At 45.3% G+C, this 16995-nt stretch overlaps 1 protein-coding gene across 2 annotated transcripts in view; it reads left to right on the forward strand.

Annotated features, from left to right (window-relative positions):
• Positions 1-16995, forward strand: part of PDE11A (phosphodiesterase 11A) — a 372295-nt gene that overhangs the window by 339794 nt on the left and 15506 nt on the right. Inside the window, exons 17-19 of one of the 2 annotated variants that reach the window (XM_072121624.1) lie at positions 6176-6239; positions 8252-8326; positions 8973-9056. In XM_072121624.1, the coding sequence (XP_071977725.1) occupies positions 6176-6239; positions 8252-8326; positions 8973-9056 (223 nt within the window). Of the gene's footprint in view, positions 1-6175; positions 6240-8251; positions 8327-8972; positions 9057-16995 lie in introns of those variants that run through there. The other variant, XR_011849439.1, reaches the window with a different exon arrangement.

Below are 16995 nucleotides of genomic sequence, written 5' to 3' on the forward strand. Positions count from 1 at the left end.
AACATGGAAGCCATGAAAACAACCCAAAATTCTGCCTGACACAGCTCGTTTGATAAGGGGACCATGTATGGAGGCAGTGAACTAGTAGTAGATTAAAGGTGCTGCAGTTAAAACTATGTTAGTTGGATCTTGGCATGGAGCTGGCGCTCCGCTGCCAGACGAGCTTTCGCCAATCCAAGCCCCTGTCTCTAGGCTACTCCCCAAACAGCACTTCTAAGAACCTTTTGTATAAGATCAAGTGTAGTAGCGTTCTTATAAGTTTAGGATATGCCGGGTGAGGGGAATGTAAACAGATGCGCAAGAAGCGCTGAAATAATATCCCTAAATGGTAAAAGTTTGCCAGTATATTTTGTGGATAACACAGCAGGGTGGCGACAAAGTTAACAACTTTGATGTGGAATCCATGAAAACAACCCAAATTTCTGCCTGACACACCTCGTTTGATAAAGGGACGATGTATGGAGGCAGCTATATGGACGACTTTTGGAGGTAGCAATGGAGACAACGTGTGGAGGCTGCTATGGAGACAATTTAATTTGGATAGTGCCTGTATGTGGCAGTCCCAAACATTTTTCAAACCAGAGGAGCAGGTAGGTGGCCCTCCAGTAAAATGGAATAGATTGAGTGCCTGTATGTGGCAGTCCCAAAAATTCTTCAAACCAGAGGAGCAGGTAGGTGGCCCTCCAGTAAAATGGAATAGATTGAGTGCCTGTATGTGGCAGTCCCAAAAATTGTTCAAACCAGAGGAGCAGGTAGGTGGCCCTCCAGTAAAATGGAATAGATTGAGTGCCTGTATGTGGCAGTCCCAAAAATTCTTCAAACCAGAGGAGCAGGTAGGTGGCCCTCCAGTAAAATGGAATAGATTGAGTGCCTGTATGTGGCAGTCCCAAAAATTCTTCAAACCAGAGGAGCAGGTAGGTGGCCCTCCAGTAAAATGGAATAGATTGAGTGCCTGTATGTGGCAGTCCCAAAAATTGTTCAAACCAGAGGACCGGGTAGGTGGCCCTCCAGAAAAATGGAATAGATTGAGTGCCTGTATGTGGCACTCACAAAAATTGTTTCAAACAGAGGACCGGGTAGGTGGCCCTCCAGAAAAATTAAATGCATGAAGTATAGCAAGAGCCAGTGGGCCCTGTCAAAAAATAGCCATTTTCCTCTGCTTTACTGTACAAAGAGGAGGAGAAGGAGGAAAATGAGGAGGAGGAGGAGGAGTGGATCAATTATTCAGGTTGAGCTTCCTTCACCTGGTGGAGATTGGAAATTCTGAGAAATCCAGCCTTTATTCATTTTAATAAGCGTCAGCCTGTCAGCGCTGTCAGTCGACAGGCGTGTACGCTTATCGGTGATGATGCCACCAGCTGCACTGAAAACCCGCTCGGACAAGACGCTAGCGGCAGGGCAGGCAAGAACCTCCAAGGCGTACAGCGCCAGTTCGTGCCACATGTCCAGCTTTGAAACCCAGTAGTTGTAGGGAGCTGTGTGATCATTTAGGACGATGGTATGGTCAGCTACGTACTCCCTCACCATCTTTCTGTAAAGATCAGCCCTACTCTGCCGAGACTGGGGACAGGTGACAGTGTCTTGCTGGGGTGACATAAAGCTGGCAAAAGCCTTGTAAAGCGTACCCTTGCCAGTGCTGGACAAGCTGCCTGCTCGCCTACTCTCCCTCGCTACTTGTCCCGCAGAACTACGCACTCTGCCGCTAGCGCTGTCAGAAGGGAAATACTGTTTCAGCTTGTGCACCAGGGCCTGCTGGTATTCATGCATTCTCACACTCCTTTCCTCTGCAGGGATGAGAGTGGCAAGATTTTGCTTGTACCGTGGGTCCAGGAGAGTGAACACCCAGTAATCGGTGCTGGAATAAATTCTTTGAACGCGAGGGTCACGGGATAGGCAGCCTAGCATGAAATCTGCCATATGCGCCAGAGTACCAACGCGTAAGAATTCACTCCCCTCACTGGCCTGACTGTCCATTTCCTCCTCCTCCAACTCCTCCAACTCCTCTTCTTCTGCCCATACACGCTGAACAGTGAAGGACTCAACAATGGTCCCCTCTTGTGTCTCGCCAACATTCTCCTCCTCTTCCTCCTCATCCTCCTCCACCTCCACCTCCTCCGATATGCGCTGAGAAACAGACCTCAGGGTGCTTTGGCTATCAACAAGGGAATATTCTTCCCCCGTCTCTTGTGACGAGCGCAAAGCTTCCGACTTCATGCTGACCAGAGAGTTTTTCAACAGGCCAAGCAGCGGGATGGTGAGGCTGATGATGGCGGCATCGCCACTGACCATCTGTGTTGACTCCTCAAAGTTACTCAGCACCTGACAGATATCAGACATCCACGTCCACTCCTCATTGTAGACTTGAGGAAGCTGACTGACCTGACTACCAGTTCTGGTGGAAGTTGACATCTGGCAGTCTACAATCGCTCTGCGCTGCTGGTAAACTCTGGATAACATGGTCAGTGTTGAATTCCACCTCGTGGGCACGTCGCACAACAGTCGGTGAGCGGGCAGTTGGAGGCGGCGCTGCGCTGCCCTGAGAGTGGCAGCATCTGGGCTGGACTTCCTGAAATGCGCACAGATGCGGCGCACCTTCGTGAGCAAATCAGACAGATTGGGGTATGTCTTGAGGAAACGCTGCACATGTGTCAGTCTGCCGAGTTGCAGAGCCGCCACCAGGTTACGGCCGTTGTCACACACAACCATTCCTGGCTTGAGGTTCAGCGGTGCCAGCCACAGATCAGTCTGCGCCGTGATGCCCTGTAATAGCTCTTGGGCGGTGTGCCTTTTGTCGCCTAGGCTCAGCAGTTTTAGCACCGCCTGCTGTCGCTTAGCGACGGCACTGCTGCTGTGCCTAGAGCTACCGACTGATGGCGCCGTGCCCACGGATGGTAGTTCGGAGGAGGAGGTGGAGGAGGGGTGGGAGGAGGAGGAGGCATAGTAGGCCTGAAACACCTGGACCGAGGTAGGCCCCGCAATCCTCGGCGTCGGCAGTATATGAGCAGCCCCAGGGTCAGTCTCGGTCCCAGCCTCCACCAAGTTAACCCAATGTGCCGTCAGCGATATATAGTGGCCCTGCCCGGCAGCACTCGTCCACGTGTCCGTGGTCAGGTGGACCTTGTCAGAAACGGCGTTGGTCAGGGCACGGATGATGTTGTCTGACACGTGCTGGTGCTGGTGCAGGGCTGGGACGGCACATCGGGAAAAGTAGTGGCGGCTGGGGACCGAATACCGAGGGGCGGCCGCCGCCATGAGGTTGCGAAAGGCCTCGGTCTCTACTAGCCTATAGGGCAGCATCTCCAGGCTAAGCAATCTGGAGATGTGCACATTAAGGGCTTGGGCGTGCGGGTGGGTTGCACTATATTTGCGTTTCCGCTCCAGCGTCTGGGGTATGGAGAGCTGAACGCTGGTGGATGCTGTGGAGGATCGTGGAGGCGACGATGGGGTTTTTGGGCCAGGGTCCTGGGCAGGGGGCTGACTAGCAGCTGACACAGGGGAAGGAGCAGTGGTGTGCACGGCCGGAGGTGAACGGGCTTGTTGCCACTGAGTGGGGTGCTTAGCATTCATATGCCTGCGCATACTGGTGGTAGTTAAGCTAGTAGTGGTGGAACCCCTGCTGAGCCTGGTTTGGCAAATGTTGCACACCACAGTCCGTCGGTCATCCGGTGTTTCCTTAAAGAACCTCCACACTTCTGAAGATCTAGCCCTCGCCGCAAGAGCCCTCACCACGGGAGCTTCACTAGTTGACAGTGGCGCTGATGCACCAGCTCTGGCCCTGCCTCTCCGTCTGGCCCCACCACTGCCTCTTCCAACCTGTTCAGGTCGAGGACTCTCCTCCGTCTCAGAAGCACTGTGTTCACCCGGCCTCTCAACCCAGCTTGGGTCTGTCACCTCATCATCCTCCGATCCCTCAGTCTGCTCCCCCCTCGGACTTCCTGCCCTGACAACAACTTCCCCACTGTCTGACAACCGTGTCTCCTCATCGTCGGACACCTCTTTACACACTTCCACTACGTCAAGAAGGTCATCATCACCCACAGACTGTGACTGGTGGAAAACCTGGGCATCGGAAAATTGCTCAGCAGCAACCGGACAAGTGGTTTGTGACTGTGGGAAGGGTCCAGAAAACAGTTCCTCAGAGTATGCCGGTTCAAATGGCAAATTTTCCTGGGAGGGGGCAGACTGGGGGGGAGGAGGCTGAGGTGCAGGAGCTGGAGGAGTGGGGATTTCGGTGACATGGGTGGACTGCGTGGAAGACTGACTGGTGGTGGACAAATTGCTCGAAGCATTGTCAGCAATCCACGACATCACCTGTTCGCACTGTTCTGGCCTCAACAGTGCTCTACCACGAGTCCCAGTAACTTCAGACATGAACCTAGGGAGTGTAGCTCTGCGGCGTTCCCCTGCTCCCTCATCAGCAGGTGGTGTCTCACCCCGCCCAGGACCACGGCCTCTGACCCCTGCAGTAGTTGGACGCCCACGTCCCCGCCCTCGTCCTCTACCCCTAGCCCTGGGGTTAAACATTTTTAAAATGAGAGTTATAACTTTTTTTTTTTTTTACTTTTTTTTTTTTTTTTTGTGTTTTTTAGTGTTTTTTGTTTTTTTTTGTGTTTTTTGTTTTTTTTTGAGTTTTTAGAACCAAACAATCCTATCCTATTGCTATGGCTATTTTCTAGCCAAGTATCAAAGGAAGCACACTACTATGCCAGATGAGATGACACTGAGTTAGTGCCTAATAGAAATCCAACCCCTACTGAATTTTCCCACTTCAGCCTTTGCTATGGATATGTGCGCCACTAAGCGCAGAACACAGCGGTCGCAAGTCTCACTACAAATTGCTCAGAATTGGCAAGTACATGCACTGCAGAAACTAAAGCCACCAGCAGATCAACCAGAAATCAAATATATAGAACGCTACTGTAGGCTTCAAGAAGCTGTTTGTATTCTCCTATGGCTATTTTCTAGCCAAGTATCAAAGGAAGCACACTACTATGCCAGATGAGATGACACTGAGTTAGTGCCTAATAGAAATCCAACCCCTACTGAATTTTCCCACTTCAGCCTTTGCTATGGATATGTGCGCCACTAAGCGCAGAACACAGCGGTCGCAAGTCTCACTACAAATTGCTCAGAATTGGCAAGTACATGCACTGCAGAAACTAAAGCCACCAGCAGATCAACCAGAAATCAAATATATAGAACGCTACTGTAGGCTTCAAGAAGCTGTTTGTATTCTCCTATGGCTATTTTCTAGCCAAGTATCAAAGGAAGCACACTACTATGCCAGATGAGATGACACTGAGTTATTGCCTAATAGAAATCCAACCCCTACTGAATTTTCCCACTTCGGTCTTTGCTATGGATATGTGTGCCACTAAGAGCTAAACACAACGGTAGCAAGTCCCCCTGCTAATTCCTCACAAAATGGTAAAAGATGCAAATTAAAATAAAAAAAGTAGAACGTTATTGTAGCCCTAAGAAGGGCTGTTGGGTTCTTTGAGAATCACTCCTGCCTAACAGTAAGCTAATAGAACACCCTAACGCTTTCCCTGACCAGCAGCAGCTCTCTCCCTAGCGGCATCCAGAGACAGAATGATCCGAGCAGCGCGGCCAGCGGCTAGTCTATCCCAGGGTCACCTGATCTGGCCAGCCAACCACTGCTATCGACGTGTAAGGGTACCACGTCATGCTGGGTGGAGTGCAGAGTCTCCTGGCTTGTGATTGGCTCTGTTTCTGGCCGCCAAAAAGCAAAACGGCGGGAGCTGCCATTTTCTCGAGCGGGCGAAGTATTCGTCCGAGTAACGAGCAGTTTCGAGTACCCTAATGCTCGACCGAGCATCAAGCTCGGACGAGCATGTTCGCTCATCTCTAGTGGCCAAGTCTTCATAGGTTTAAAAACATTGTCCACAAATGTAACTCATGCTCTAAGTAAGATCCTAAACATTTCCACAAAAGATAACCATTCTTAGAGGAATGACCCAATTCTTCCTCCACTTTGCAGGTTATATAAGAGAAGTTTTCACTTTCTCTACAATTATGAATTGTATACTCCTATTATCTTTTCTGTTTTATATAAGTTTTCTTTCAAATACCAAATCCATTTCCATATGGGCAGCAGTGATCGGTAACAAGCACCAGCTTAGTATGTTTGCTTTCATCTTCCCCTCTCTTTCAGATCAATGCTGATGACAGCATGTGACCTTGGAGCTGCAACCAAACCATGGGAGATCTCCAGACAGGCAAGTGTTGATTTATTGCTGGGCAAGAGAGGAACATGCTGATGGGACAATATTACAAGGGCTCCAATGACTTACAGAATACCTCCATGAAAATATAACCCTTGTGGTTCTGTTCACCAGACAAACAAAGGGCTCTATTCACAGTAATGCTTATTCCCCCATAAAAGCTAACTATGTGTATGGCTTCTTCAGTATGTCCTGCAACTTCCCCCAAATTTTAATTGTACTTTCGACCATATTTTCCTTTTGAATCAGAGCGATAAGAATAAAAATGTAAATATAAGACCTAGTTTGGGGACGTATACTAGCCGTTGGTTTATACAGTATATGTTTATATACGCGGCTGTCAGCACCTGTCCAGCAAACCGCGCAACCAGACTAGGTAGGTGGTGGCAAACTCACCCTGCGACGTCCCTGCGGGCTAAGGCCCTGCCTAAAGCAGATGAACCGCCCTGATAAGGGCGAACTCACTATCAGGAACCTAACTGACAGTCCCTCAGTGACCCTACAAGATGACAGGGAAGACAACCTTCGTCTGGCAGCTGCTTGATGGTGGAGCGGACAGGTAACCGGAATACAGATATAGGTCAGTGTTCACACCGGTACAAAGAAGCCGTCACAAGACTGAGACAGGGAAGTGGGGTCACACTAGGAGAGAAACGATACCGAGGTACAAACAACAGATACAGACAGACAAGCGGAGTCAAACAAACCGGGTGAAAACCAAGATGATGGCAAATGTACAGAATCGTATAGCAAATATAATGGTCAGGAGGCAAAGCAGAAGTCAATACACAGAATAGCAAGAAACACCATGGCAAGAGCACTAGATACACAGATTACACTGAATAACCAGCAGCCAATGAAGGGCTGGGCAGAATATCACTCAAACTGCAGCTGCAGACAAAACAAGTACAAAGACACACCCAGCTTTCCCAAGATCAGAAATGGAGCTGTCAATCACAGGCTGCTCTGGGTGTGGTTTTCCGGCAAGAAACCTGAAACCAGATCCCATCAGAACAATTCTGGTTTTCGGGGGCCCCTTGTAAGAACCTACTGCCAAAGCTTCAAAACTCAGATCAGATCTGATTCCTGGCCAAGTTTGCAGCTCGGACAGTCTCTTCTATTGTCATGATCGCGGGATGGAACCCAGAGTCCGATGACACATGGGCTGCTTACACCGTCATTTGTGACACGTGATATGCACATGTGCATGAGGCCTTACTAAGAGTAGCAAAATAAGACTCACCAGGTGTTACCTAATTTCAATTCTTGTTATAATTAGAGAGGAGCAAACACAATGTTTGCATTAGGGATTTGGGTTCGGGACATACAAAACAGACAACTTAACGGATCAGCGGCTAAATAGCCAATCCAGCAAATTGACGCCCTTAGTAACAAGCCATGGCTATGATTGGCAAGGGGGACACTAAGAAAGGCTTGTTTCAAGGGGCGTCAATTTTCTGGATTGGCTATTCATGACACCCCTGGCCGTTTTAGGAATGTGTTTGTAGGCCATTTTGGTCTGAAAACGTTTGTAAGACCAAAAAATCCATTTTTTTTATCCCTTTCTCAGTGCCGCACCCTTTCATGAGAAATCACAAGGAATGCAGAGCAAATAGGGTGCTGCAATCTTTTCAGCTATCAGCCGCCCCATCTCTCAGACAGCTTGTATTCCTCCACTATGGAGCTACCGCGGGCGTTGTCACATATTGACATTGATGTATCAGTTTCTGCATAGTTTTTAAATTTGAGGGCTTTCCATTCATTCAGTCAAATGTCTTCCTCGGCCATCACATCCTGAGGGTAATATGAATGAATACAAAGAATACTGATTAGCATCAATAGCGGGAGGCGGCAGAATCAGATTCAGCCATGCATATTTACAGCGGAAGGTTTTTACACAAGGAACAAAGACTCGTGAATAGTTTTAGTCGAGAAATTGTACGTTGAAAAGGTTGAAAACAATGCTGACTCCGAGTGGTCCATAATCTGATCCGTTGTACTTTTAGGTGGCCGAATTAGTGACCAGCGAATTCTTTGAGCAAGGAGACCGAGAACGATCAGAGCTCAAACTGACTCCTTCAGTAAGTGTTGTATGAACATTATATACTGTATATCACATATGCATAAGATAATAAAATGGAGCCTAAACTGACAAAATCTAATAAAACTATAGATATAACTTCACCCATGTGAATAAGATTTTTTTTATTATTTTCTTTCTGATTATACTGTTCACCTTGAAAAATTTCAGGTTACAAAAATGAAGACATTGTGGGAAATTTATCAGAAGTCTCTTAGAGCAGAAATGTTTTAGGTTTCCCATGGAAACCAATCAGAGCTCAGCTTTCATTTTCCAACAGCTGTTTATAAAATTAAAGCTGATCTTTGATTGGTTTCCATGGGCAACTAGAACAGTTTTACCTCAGAAACTTATATAAATCTCCCCATTGCGGCAGAAATATCATAAGTGTCTGAGAGGAGGAACCTAAAGTTCGGGTCTAATGCTGACTTATCAGTTTATTTTAAATTACAGCAATCCTTAGATGAAATTGAATAAAAAGGACCCCCAAACACTCCCACCCTTTACAGGGCATCCAATTTTGAGTTTAGTTTTGTAAGGCCAAACTTTTTTGGGTGAGAAAAAGTTAAATTTACTGGGATTGTCTGGGTTTAGAAAGTGCATAGTATATAAGCGTCTGACTAATTGTTCTTTTTTCCTTTTTTCAGGCCATTTTTGACCGTAACAGAAAAGACGAGCTTCCTAGATTGCAATTAGAATGGATTGACAATATATGTTTTCCTTTGTATGACGTAAGTAAATGTTATGCTGTAGAGCGCCATGTCTCAAGAAGAAGACCTGTATGACAATCTATTCAATAATTGGCTGTTATTGTAATGTATATTTACCGTATATACTTGTGTATAAGCCGAGTTTTTCAGCATAAAAAATGTGCTGAAAAACCTCACTTCGGCTTATACACGAGTCAATAAAAATAATAAACTTATATACTTACCCTCCGGTGGCCCCGATGGTCAGCGCGGCTCCCCGAGGTCGGCGCGGCTCCGCTTATTTTTTCCCCGCGGCTGCTCTTCCATCTTCTGTAACAGCAGCCATGTTACCTCCCAGCAGGCGCATACTATGGCTGTTACAGAAGATAGAAGAGGAGCGGCCGGGAACAAAGAAGCAGAGCCGCGCCGACCATCGGGGCCGCCGGAGGGTGAGTATATAAATTTATTTCTTTTTCAAGTTCTGGTTGGCAGGGTATATTCTACAGGGGGCAGGCTGGGCTGGATGTATACTACGGGGGTAGGCTGGGCTGGCTGTATACTACTGAGGGCAGGCTGGGCTGGCTGTATACTACTGGGGGCAGGCTGGGCTGGCTGTATACTACAGGGGGCAGGCTAGCTGTATACTACAGGGAGCAGGCTGGCTGTATACTACAGGGGGCAGGCTGGGCTGGCTGTATACTACGGGGGGCAGGCTGGGCTGGCTGTATACTACTGAGGGCAGGCTGGGCTGGCTGTATACTACTGGGAGCAGGCTGGGCTGGCTGTATACTACAGGGGGCAGGCTGGGCTGGCTGTATACTACGTGGGGCAGGCTGGGCTGGCTGTATACTACTGAGGGCAGGCTGGGCTGGCTGTATACTACTGGGGGCAGGCTGGGCTGGCTGTATACTACAGGGGGCAGGCTAGCTGTATACTACAGGGGGCAGGCTAGCTGTATACTACAGGGAGCAGGCTGGCTGTATACTACAGGGGGCTGGCTGTATACTACAGGGGGCTGGCTGTATACTACAGGGAGCTGGCTGGCTGTATACTACAGGGGCTGGCTGGCTGTATACTACAGGGGGCTGGCTGGCTGTATACTACAGGAGGAAGGCTGGCTATATACTACAGAGGGCTTGTTGGCTGTATACTGGGAGGCTGTGACCAATGCATTTGCCACCCTCAGCTTATACTCGAGTCAATAGGTTTTCCCAGTTTTTGGTGATAAAATTAAGGGTCATACTCGGGTCAGCTTATACTGGAGTATATACTGTATAACATTATATTTTCTGTATACTATTACTCCAAAACATTTTGCAGGAATCACTATGTTCAAATACAGCATAACCAGGGTAAATTTCTTGCAAAAAAAAATCCAAAAATTGAATTATGCTAATTTTTATGGTGGAGGCAAATATAATTAGCATTACCAATAATTCCATTATCCTCATATTGTAGCAATTATGTGAATGTACCATGCATTGCTCAGGAATACAACAATTTAAAGAAAAAGAGGGGAATTGTATCAAACGGCTAAAAATAAACAATTTTGAGTAATGCAGTAATAAGGAAAATGTTTATTTTTGCAATAGAAATCTCACACTAAACAGACATTTAGAAACACTTAAAAAGCACAAATAGTGTGCATGATTCTGGGCATGGACTGCTTGGGTATGTCTGCAGTTCATGCTTGAGCTGCCTATCCCCTGGTGTGCCTATTGGTGTTGGTGACCTATGCGTGCTGTGTAGTGCAATATGAGCATATATAGTGTGTATTGTCTCCTAAAAGTGTAAGTGTACTATGCTCTCGGATTCAGGACAGCAGCACGAATACAAAATGGTCCATGTTATATAAAAAGTAGGATATCACCATGTCCAATAGATAGGGATAGGGGCTCGTGCTGCTGTCCTGAATCCGAGAGCATAGTGCACTTTAGGTGCACTTATATAAGATATGCACCTAAACATTGAGCTTGTAACTAAAAAACAAGTGTCCTACCCATTTCTTGCAGTCTGTGGTTGCTTCCCAGACTCCCCATGCGCGTTTCGCCCACGCTTCTTCAGGGGGTACGAAACTAACGCTGGGAAGCCGGATTTTATACTCCTAGATGGACCTAGTTGGCGCATGCGTCCCGGACAGCTTCCGGGTCCGCCGTCTGCCCCACTTCTGGCAAAATTGTATACACTAGGACTGATAAAGGTTGGACTTGAAATGCTATATTTTTGTTAATAACAGTGAATTAGACGATGTGTTATTTTGTTATCCTGAGTACATATAAGAAACTTGTCTTCGTGGGAATACCCCTTTAGGTTAAGCAGCAGCTTCTATGGGTTTTATCTGCTTCTTTCTCTTGTAGTGAGCAGTGTGTCTGAAAGCTACCCCCTTAGATAGATAAGGACCCTTAACAGCATATTTTTCCTTGTGATTCACTTCTCTGAGGAGATTCAACTATCCAGGGACTATCTGTTAAGAGTTAAGTCACATTTTTATCAGGTACCTTTACCTCTAAGTTGTCAGAGGGTACAGAAAAGAAAGATGACTTACACAAACTGCTTAAATAGCAGAGGAGGAGAAATAAGTACATAGGAAGAGATTACATCAATACAGTCTATTGCACAGTTTACTATCATTGTCTGCTCTATTCATTTACCAAACTATGTTAAAAGTTTTGTTGCACTTTAAGTTTTTAGCAGACAGATAAAATGCAAGCTACAATCATCATATATAATGCCCAGTCCTGTACAGCAATATACATTAGATTCACAGTGAATATCTACTGTAATGTATTGGGAAGTCCGTCCATCATAATTAAATCTTCCTAGATGCTTCTTTATATCCATTAGTGGTTTATAGTAAATGTAGGAAATGTTGTTTGTTAGTTGCTGAGAGGGCAGAACACAGGTCAGAGTATATAGGAGATTGCGCATGGCCACATTCTGAGATGAGGCAAGTTTGAGAGTAACAACCCTCTCCTGGGCGCGCTCCTACCAGCATTTCCTAAGGGAATGTATTGATGTCAGAGACTCGTCTCCTCTGCAGTCTCCCCGCCATGCTGTGCAGCTATTAGCATGATGCTCAACTAAAGGGAAAACACAGCAGCAGACCTTGAAGTCAGTGTTGTTAATGCCTTCAGGGAAATTGGAAAGCTGATGTCACATTATCAAGCTGTGTCATTTCTCCTACATAAAGAGCCAGACCTATTTTTGTGCTTTTTTTTATACAATGTGTGTGTATTCATTATACAGTATGTAGAGCTTCATCTTATTTCAATATATTTCATATATTATTGTATATTATGGTTCATAGTGAAACATAGGATTCAATTAAATTAGAATTTGACCTTAAATAAAAGAGAATTTTATTGGTCATAAAATAATGTAAACTCTTGTAAAGTTGTATCATAAGTTATATAATAATACATTTGGCTATCCATGAATATTGATTTGAGGGGTAGGTGTTGTCCAGTCCTATATCTGTCCTGAATGTTTAACCACTTCCTGTACATGCTGGCAGTTGGCCTATGACCTCACACACTGATACATAACAATGAATGTAATTGGTCAATGGTTTCATTACTGAAGCTCCACCCTTTAGACTCATTATTATGTGAGCAACCCCTTTATACTTATTAAAGGGGTTCTTTAGTCATAGCAAGTTAGGCTCTATCCACCAGATAGGACCTACCTTGCTAATTGGTGGGAATCTCAATGATGAGACCCCATAGATCAGTGATGGCAAACCTTTTAGAGACTGAGTGCCCAAACTACAACAAAGACCCACTTATTTTTCGCAAAGTGCCAACACAGAAATTTAATTTGTGATTTATACTCCCTTCTCTGTCACAGTTTTCATTGATACCAGCACCTGAGGACACCAATAATGCAGAAAATAGTCCCAGGTAGAGCTGTCACTTTAAAATAGCTCTGTACACAGCAAGTCCTGGGCTGTCTGGGACTGCAGGAAGATACCTGGAGTCATCTCTGGTGATGGCCTGAGTGCCCACAGAAAGGGCTCTGAGTGCCACCTCTGGCACCAGTGCCATAGGTTAGCCATCACTGCCTAAGATCATGAGAACAGTGTACCCCTGTTGCGCTTGAGATGCAGAGAGCAGCTGGTCGCGCACATACCATTTCTATGGTGCTGACGGAGATAGACCGTCACCGATCAACAAGTTAGGTCCTATTCTGTGGGTCTAACTTTCTTTGACTGGCGAACCCCTCCAATACCTATATAAAATGTTTTCAAAATGGCAGAACAGGATCCTAAAATGGTAAGATATGTTGCATGGTGCATTTTTAAATACATGTATACTTTGATATTATGGGGCTTATTTACTAAGGATCCGCGGATGCACTTTCGGCGGACTTTCCGACATTTTCGGGTTTTGCGCGGTTGTGGTATTTAACAGGTGATTGTGTGGCACGCAATCGAATTTTGGCGCAGCTGCATGCTGTCATGCAACAAAAATCGGGGCGCAGCCATCGGACGATCCAACTGATTGGGACTGAGCGCGAGATTTAATTTTCAATTTGTGTCGCAAGATCAAGCATTTACATACACCAGGAAGAAGATGGTGAACTCCAGTGGACCTGAGCGGGAAAGTTATACATGCAGGACATCGGTTGCACGATCTTAGTGGATCGCGGCACAGTGCATGATCGTCGGACAATGCACTTTCTGTGAACTCCAGCGGACGGATAAGTAAATGTGCACCTGTATGATTTAATCAAATACATTTTAATAACAAAATATGCCGGGCCCTTTTAACTGTCAGTATTTCTTGTAGAATTCACCATTGCAAATATTACCATCTTTACTATTACCTCCATAAGATAGTATTGTCTATTTATGTGCACGTGCTCCTCCTGGTCATATGCATTTATACAGTCCCCGAACGCCTTGTTGATTCCACCACTTTATAGACTCATACATATTGCAGAGTTTCTCCTCAATGTATAGCCTAGAAATAAATGTGGAAACCGTGTTAAAAAATGATGGAATTCTCGGTGACATCAACCATTTGAAACAAGACGAGATATATAAGCAGAGCGTCCGGGGTTTACTACGCTCCGGAATAAGGCGCCTTTCCCATGAATCTAGTCCAGCGCGACAGGAAAAGGTGGATATGATTTCTGCAATGAAAATGACACAAAGTGAGATGCACACACAAGAGATAAAATGAATAACAATTCAGACAAGTCGAGATAGAAAAGACAGCAAAGAAAACAGACTGGAAGACACATTGGAAAGATGATGAATGGATGACTATATTGCCTTTCTATTTTCAGGAAAGATAAATAGCAAAATATACTGCATCAGAAAGGAGGTAAAAACAATGATGGATGAAGCACTTCAGCTTCAAAGGAGACTAAAACATATTAGAATCCTGTGGCAATCCTGGATACGGCCAGGTAACGCAGGAAACGCCGGCCCGGGATATGAGATTAATACCACTGGAAAAGATTCCTTAAGAGCTTTTACTAACAGAGGAGCAGGACATTGATTGCTGCTCAGTATATGAGCCCAGCACAGCGGCTTCTGTCAGCTCCGATTACAGGACATAATCCTGAGCACCTGAGATGCAAATGCTGGTTCCCGACACATTGAGGGAATTTATTAAGACTGGCATTTTGACTGACACTCATAGGGTGATGCCACACGTGGCGTTTTTGGTCCATTTTTAAGCATGCATTTTCCGTCCGTTTAAAAATGCATCCGTTTTTGACCATTTACCATGCGCTTGGCTGCTTAGAACCTGTTTATCTTAATAGTCACTGGTAAACAGTAAAAAACGAATGCATTTTAAATCGGACTGAGAACGCATGCTTAAAAACGGACCAAAAATGCCACGTGTGGCATCACCCTTACAATTCCCTCCTCCGAGACTCTCCCTCAGCGATTCCCATCACCCACTGCCTGTAGTAATCTCGCTGGGAGGGGAGAAGATCTCCTTGCACATGGTAACAGCTGGGATTCTGCAACACAGAGGGGCTCTGGTAACACTCCAGGGAGCCCTTCAGACTCATTAGGATATTTTTTATAGAAGGAAGGAGGCCATGCATAACAAATATGAGAAGTTTACCACAGTCATGGTGCATTTTGATTTCCTTTACCTGAATCTGAAATCTGTTTTCTGGTGTCTGTACATATTTAGGATAATGATGTCCTATTCCAGAACAGGGCATAAATATCAGATTGGCAGTTGCTGAGCTGCAGACATCTGTCATGGCTACTACGCAGTGGAAAAAATGTTATGCTTACGTTTTTGTCCAACCTATGGGATCCTTGCATTGAAGGGAGCCCAGAACAACTGATTGCTGGGAAGTTCGCTTGTGAGATCACCACTAATATGATACTGAAAATCTATCATAATTATCAGTCATCAGTATCAGAAAAGGCTATGCCAACCAGAAAGCCCCTTTAAGAACAAGGTAGTATTCTAGGAAATAACGATGTGATACAACCATGTAATAGGATACATGTAATAGGAATGTTGCTTTCAAGAATATCACATATAACATACAATAATATGAATATATGTGTGCTGTGTTAGTTCACTGCTGCTGTTCTGCTGGGAACCAGGGACTCCTTGCATCACATTTCACTACGATGCAAGGAGACCCATCCACTGCACTGTGCCTGGTTTATGGAATTTGACCTGCACATGGTCCCGTTTCTACAGACCGAGCATGTTTTATCTGTGCACATAAAGAGTCGCAGAGTCACTTAAGACACCTCTTGTTTTGGTTCTAGGATACTTAGAAACATGCTTCTGGTATCATATTACATATAACAATCTTTGGGATTGTTTCAGATACAAATTTTTATAATCAATAGTTGGGAACTGGACCCTTATCTGCAACTTGTAATTCCAACTGTGGCTTTAACTATCTGTATCTCCAGTTCTGTAACTCACAGAGCCACCAGCTGGATGTAATCTGAAAGCTAGGAGTCCTAAGTACCGTATTTTTCGGACTAAGGCGCACAAAAAATCCTTTGATTTTCTCAGAAATCAAAGGTGCGCCTTATAGTCCAGTGTGCCTTATATATGAACCATACTTACGGACAACAGCTGCCTTGAACTGTGCACAGGTCTGCCACCTGCTGGTCATTCATCCTTATAATCAGGTGCGCCTTATAATCAGGTGCACCTTATAGTCCAGTGTGTCTTATATATGAACCTAGACGTTTTAGAAGGCATTTATTGATGGGGCGCCTTATACTCCGGTGCGCCTTATAGTCCGAAAAATACTGTACTAAGGAGTCTTAGTTTTTAAGTACTATAGAAGCAAAGATATTGGCATCTGATGTGCTGCTTCTAAGCTTGACTAATCTCTGGCAAAATATGACTCTTCTCTGCTAATTTTTATGTGACCTTGAAGGTGATTTTTTATAGGTGAATGGGTGAAAGGGAATTCTAGAAGGGATATTTTGTCCCCTACCTGAGAGGGTTAGTAGTTTAATGGGGTAAAATCTAGGGACACTGTCCATTTAAGAAGAAAGAGGTACTACGTATTTTATGCCATTGTGGTCTGCAGGTATAATGTTTTTTTTTTATTATGGAGGGGGTTAATTAACTTTTAAGATACCCCTAAAATATAACATGTGCAACAAATTTCTTCACCCCCGGCCCTAATCTGAGAAATCTCCATTCAACACCAAGGATGTCCATTCAATAATTAATTAGAGGTTTACGTTTCCTTCACTGCCTCGCGTTTCATTGCAGAAGTTACGGCACCTCTCATTGTGTATGCACGGCGCATGGGCTGACTGCTTAAATCACACTACTTTTATTGTGGAATAAAGTTCAGGAGGAGGCCAATACATTTCTGGGCACGACATGGTAAAACTGCAGGCCTGTGAATTAAAACACTTCAGATTCCTGCTTGGGACACGCACTGTGGAAGCTTAATCTTTCCCTAATATATGGATGGAGTCCGTCAGACCCTTCAGTACGATGTAGACTAATTTATCATCTAT

This window comes from Engystomops pustulosus, chromosome 8 (assembly GCF_040894005.1).
Source record: "Engystomops pustulosus chromosome 8, aEngPut4.maternal, whole genome shotgun sequence".
Lineage (NCBI taxonomy): Eukaryota > Metazoa > Chordata > Amphibia > Anura > Leptodactylidae > Engystomops > Engystomops pustulosus.